Source organism: Dysidea avara, chromosome 13 (genome assembly GCF_963678975.1).
Source record: "Dysidea avara chromosome 13, odDysAvar1.4, whole genome shotgun sequence".
Taxonomy (NCBI): Eukaryota; Metazoa; Porifera; class Demospongiae; order Dictyoceratida; family Dysideidae; genus Dysidea; species Dysidea avara.
In genome coordinates this window covers 15,942,295-15,947,922 of record NC_089284.1, presented here as the reverse complement: position 1 = coordinate 15,947,922, position 5,628 = coordinate 15,942,295, and the positions used below count along the sequence as shown (strand labels likewise).

The window sequence follows — 5,628 nt, the reverse complement described above, 5'->3', positions numbered from 1 at the left end:
CTGTTGTCAGGCTGTGACTCTTGTTATTAACATGTGGGATGATAAAGGACTTCAAAGCTACTGCATTTCTTATACTACTGAGTCCAAGGGGTTAATTGATTGTTTATTACCTCTAAACAGTCGGACAAAGCCTCTCTCCCCTGCCAGAGGAGCACACACATATACATACAACAACATAAGTACAACAAACATACATAGAGATAACACAAAGACAATAAACACAGCAAACAGTTAGCAGTTAACTACAACACATAATTATTACAAACCAAACTAAAAATTAAAATTTACTAAATCAGTCATTTTCCAAAAGATGCTGTAACGTTCACTTCTTAAAGCCATAATAACTATTTGGCTGCATAAAAGATGGTAAATTGTTCCACCAGTAGGTCCCTTTTGAATGGAAAAAGTTCTGTTTAAATAAAATTCTAAATTGAAGTGGGACAGCAAAATAAGGGGTGACTCTGGTGTCACTGATTGTCTGCCAAATTGAATTGGTGGACTCAATAATATAGTATTTTCTGTCTCACTATGATAATGGCGACATAACATAAGCAAACAATGGTATTGGACCAGTGATTGGACAGAAAGCCACCCAAGGTTCCTACTAACATGGTTGAATTTCCTCAGTCCATAACAACCCTAACAGCACGATTAACCATCCTCTCCAATCTGGACTGCAGATCATGACTCAAAGATGGCCCCCAAACAGACACCGCATAACGTAGGTGAGATAGTACAAGATACTGTATAAGAAGTTTCAGAAGGGGACCACATCAGAGCAAAAATCACCTCCAAGATTTCAATATTTCAGTGCTGTTTTATAGAGATTTCCAGAATTTACAATCGTGTACGGAGAAATCATTGAAGACTTCAGGCCTGTTGCTGATCCATCACCAGCTGGTTTGGAGTTTTTTCTATACTACATGCAACAGAACATTATAATGTCAAGAACCTGACCTTATGTATGTCAGTATACAGTCAGCATACCTTCAGTGTATAATGGCCCAAATTATGGGTCAGTGTACAGTTTCCCTGTATTTCAGCTTTATAGTGGGTCCCTATAGGGAAAGCAGTTATGATGACAAACATAATATTATTTCCTTTATTTGATATAGCATTTCATCACTTAATTAATTGATTAATTGCTACCTAACAGGGAGTACATGTGATCCATGAATGGCTTCTATTCTTTAGCTATAAAGACAACATGTGCAGCTACACTCCAACTCACAACTCTTAGCTAACTTAACAAGGCTGATGGAAACAAAGTTGATTGTATCACTTGTTTTCATTCTTCTGGAAGTAGCAAGTGCTGTACCAATTGATAACAGCAGAGATGATGTATACATTCCACCATTGATCAGAAATATCTTCCACAAGATGAGTGCAGTGATGGACCAAGGTGATCTGGACATCAGCTTGAAGTACCTGAGGATTGTAAAGACCCTTCACTGGTTGGAACCAGTCACATGTGGTAAGTACCTGGCCAAGTATAGTGGTAACTGGTTGTTAACGTCACTGAGTAAACATGAAAATTAATATTGTGTCACACAATTCCAGCCAACAATTCAGTTATGCATCTTTTAGGCAGAAAATTAGTTTTTTTATATTGAATAAAAGAGCAGAAGCACCTTGTAGGCGTAGACCACATTATTTTAATATTGTAATTACGTATATATGCGCACAGCAACATGTGTGATTATCACTCTTCTTACAGTTTCAGATGACAATACATCAGATGGTTATCACTACATGTTCACATTCAACATCTCAGGATTGTCAAGACAACAGCAGCAGCCAACAAGCGTTCGGTTACACTTGCACATGATGACCTCTGATCAACCCACTGTGATCAACATCACCATTGATCAAGAACAGTTTGTCTGGAGACAATCTGAAGATGCCAAAAATGAGACTGAAGCTAGAATTAGCCTGGAACCTCTGCTGACCAATTCACAATGGACCAATGACACATTGACAGTTAAAGTGACTTCTACAAATCCCATCAAACTGCCTACACATCAACACTACCATCCTGGACTACTCCTCTATATGGGTGGAGACCCTGAGGCTATTGATGATCTGCTGGCAACACCACTAGACAAGCCAACACACCCAATCAATGACAAGAAAAAAGGGTCTAAAACAAGTATAGAAAGGAGAGATAGTAAACCGTGTCAATTAGAAAGTTTCAGGATAACATTTTCACAAGTGGGTGGTGGTTTTCAATACATCATCCAACCAAAGTCACTTGACATTGGACAGTGTGTGGGGACATGTTCCCAGTATCTTCGCCCTCCACACAACCCAACACAACATGCACAAATTTGGAACTTGTTGGTTTTCAGACACTTCAAAGAAGGTAGTGGAGGTGGCAATGTAATCACTCCAGTTAGCTGTACAATAAGGAGCTACAGGCCACAACCAATTGTGCTCTACAATCCTGTAACTCATATGATAAGTTATGAGGCATACCATGAGCTAGTAGCCGCATCATGTAGATGCTCTCACTGCTTCTCATAAACACTCTTATTAGTTGCAGTACAAGTAAGCCTTGTAATGACTATGTAGTTTATCCCAGTAGATAGAATTAGATATGTATGCATAACCTTGTAGTCTTGTAATGTGTTATACACATATAACTACAAATACTGAATGTAGCTATGCTGTACATCCCCAAACATAACATTTATATTTTTATAATTATGATTAAGTACGGGTAAAGGCACAGCCCTATACTCATAACAAAAATATTACTATATGTAGTGTCTGTGCCTTGTGGTACAATGCTCTAAAATTTTATAGCACTCTGATTTGATGTAGTCCTACCACAAAGGTATTTGTTAGCTACATGTGGTTCATACATTAGAGTTTCTATAATAGTTTAGCAGCTGTAGCTATAAAGAGGGATTTTTTGCAACCAGTAGCTACATAGTTTAGTAAAAATTGTATAACTATAATTATAGTGATGTGTATTACTTACATGTTGGTATGAAACTGACACATATATAACTATGCACCATCAACAAAACATGGTTAATTTTAAATGAATCCATTGCTCCCATTCTGGTTAGCTTTAGTGTGTTGATATTCATGTAGAAATGTGCAGAAGCAGAGAGTCCATTGGTTAGTAGTCCTAAGTATATAAGCTTCTGGAGAAGTACACAACAGCTTCTCAAGTTCCTGGATGACTATTGCTGCCTCATTTGTATACCTTTCACTAAAGTGGCACTTATGAACTCCTTTAGACAATACACACATGAGGTGTTATACCTAATTGAATTTTTACTGGTAAATAGTTATCACGAATATTTGCTGTCACACGCCAATCAAAGTTGGGCCACAAATTTGTTAAGTGACCTCATCACACAGTTATAGATTCTACATGAATATATTGTACAGGAGAGTTTAAACTAGTGCTGAAAGGATCATTCGGTTATTCGACTGTTCAGTTGGCATGACACTATTCAATTCATTAACACACTATTCGAATAATTGTTAGCACTTTGCACACTGTATTCAGATGAAATAGCCAGCCTTGAAACTAAAGATTGTGGATGAAGTTGTATTAATGCTGTGAAAATTCTAATTTAGAAAAGCTCTTAGGCTTTACCTTGCTCCCTAACAAAAGGTTTCAGTACTTATTCAATAGAAGGATACATAAGCTTAAAGAATAATCGATCGAATGTTTGGTCGTTTTGTTCACAACTATGCGAATAGTAAAAATCGCTATTCGTTTCAGCACTAGTCTATACACAAAATGGTAGTTATATCAAGGTGAGAATTTGTATAACATTGTTTTAACTTTGCAGTTATACAGTTCTCAATAGCATTTGCTTTTGTTAAGCATGTTACATTCAACCTGTTCAACAGCTTTGTCTTGGTTTGAATCTTTGCAGATACGAACTTCAAAGTCTTCATTTACATCCATTACTAGTCTTCTATGACATCGAAATTTGGGAGCAACAACTATTCCTGATACCATCCCATAAAGAGTCTGGTAAGTAGTAAAAAGTATTCCATTCCCCTACATTTTCAGACTCACAATAATAGTGACTCCCTACAAAGGCAGTGAAGGGGGACCAGAATAAGTGGCACATGGACAATTAGTGGTACCATGGTCATAATTATCACTTGCACTAACAGCATAAGTCAACGCATGTTTATGTGGTGAACCTAAAGTGGTAGAAATACCATCAACTGTGTTTGGTGATATCCATCTATTGTTCCCTTCTGGTAATCTTTAACTTGTCCACAAATGTGTTGATAGTGAACTTCCTTCACATAAAAATGTGCAGAAGCACATCCAACTACCTATCCTAAACACAGTCTTCTGGGAGTGGTGATCTTGTGCCATGTCCCTGGACAACTATTATCTCGATTCATGTCTACATCAACAACTTGCATCCATCCTCCTTCAACACCATCACTCTTTACCTCCATGTTACAAGTGACCTCAAACAATCCTTCACTAGTCTTTATCCAGTATTGTCCAACACTTCCCCTACTGGTAGGGTTACGCTGGTATATCTCATGACAAGAAGCAGCAGGATTGTCCTTGTTCAAACCAAGCATATTCGGTTCATTTTGAGTTAAAACAGTAGTGACCAGCAACAGGAGAACCTGTCAGTTGGTTGATTTTCAAACCAATGTGTTATTTTATATTTACCCAACTAATTTCTCCTTTATGACAACCACACAACAAACTTATTCTACCACCTAACCACAATTTATGTATATTCTGTGAATTCCGTATGTGTGGACAGTAAAAAAAGCAAGGTCATGTTGTACCACACAAACGCTAGGCAACCAGGTAAACAGAAACATTAAAGCTGTTTGTCAAGAGATTTGTTTGCACTCATGCATACTGCATAATCATTCACTGTGTCTGGAAATGATACTTGTGTCAGGAAGGCACTGCTCCCAACAGAAGCTGTATATTGTGTCAGTTGAAATAGTATTGTATGTATGAATTAAATATTACATTCACAGCATTATTCTTATTCTGTGAATGCTATCCCACTAGAGACCTGTGAGAAGGCTTAAAGCCTGTGAATATTAGAATAATGACAGAGGTATTATTAATAAGTTAAAGCTTGACCAACTCCTTGTATATCTTACCTTTACGGAGGTTTCAATAGTTTTAATACTACAAACATAATTCTTTTATATTAAAATGTGCTTAATCTTTAAGCAGTTATCACAAACTATACAGAACATGTTTGCAGATACCATTGTAAAATTACAATGTCACCAAACATGATTAATCAATTATGCAGAATACTGACACCATTTTAGATTACGTATACATGTAATAGTTATAACACATCCATTCAGTTGGTATCTCATTTGGAAACACTCTGCTCTCCAGCCAATAATTTTGTGGTAAAAAGTAGGGCTAAAGAAAACCATTCAAATAGTTTGTTATTCATTCTAAATCAAGTATTCGATGCTGTGGGAGCAGATTTGATATAGACATAATACTGTACAATGTTAAAACAATAGACTTTAAAACTTTATGAAAAACATATTTTGTTATTATCTCATAAAACTCAGTGGAATTTATAGCAGATGTATTAACAGATCAGCTAAAAACATAATTTCAAATGTTTGTGAATCAGTTATATC

General features: G+C 36.5%; 1 protein-coding gene across 1 annotated transcript; it reads left to right on the top strand.

Annotated features, from left to right (window-relative positions):
• The first annotated feature begins 1,212 nt into the window (after window positions 1-1,212).
• Window positions 1,213-2,706, top strand: LOC136243075 (uncharacterized). The gene is made up of 2 exons (XM_066034592.1): window positions 1,213-1,474; window positions 1,718-2,706. The coding sequence occupies exons 1-2, from the start codon at window positions 1,258-1,260 to the stop codon at window positions 2,521-2,523; spliced, it is 1,023 nt and encodes a 340-aa protein (XP_065890664.1). The 5' UTR covers window positions 1,213-1,257; the 3' UTR covers window positions 2,524-2,706.
• The last annotated feature ends 2,922 nt before the right edge of the window (window positions 2,707-5,628 follow it).

Coding starts and splice junctions, on each gene's coding strand:
- LOC136243075 (XM_066034592.1), top strand. CDS start 1,258: ATGGAAACAAAGTTGATTGTATCACTTGTTTTCATTCTTCTGGAAGTA. Junction 1,475..1,717: donor GTTGGAACCAGTCACATGTG/GTAAGTACCTGG, acceptor CTCTTCTTACAG/TTTCAGATGACAATACATCA.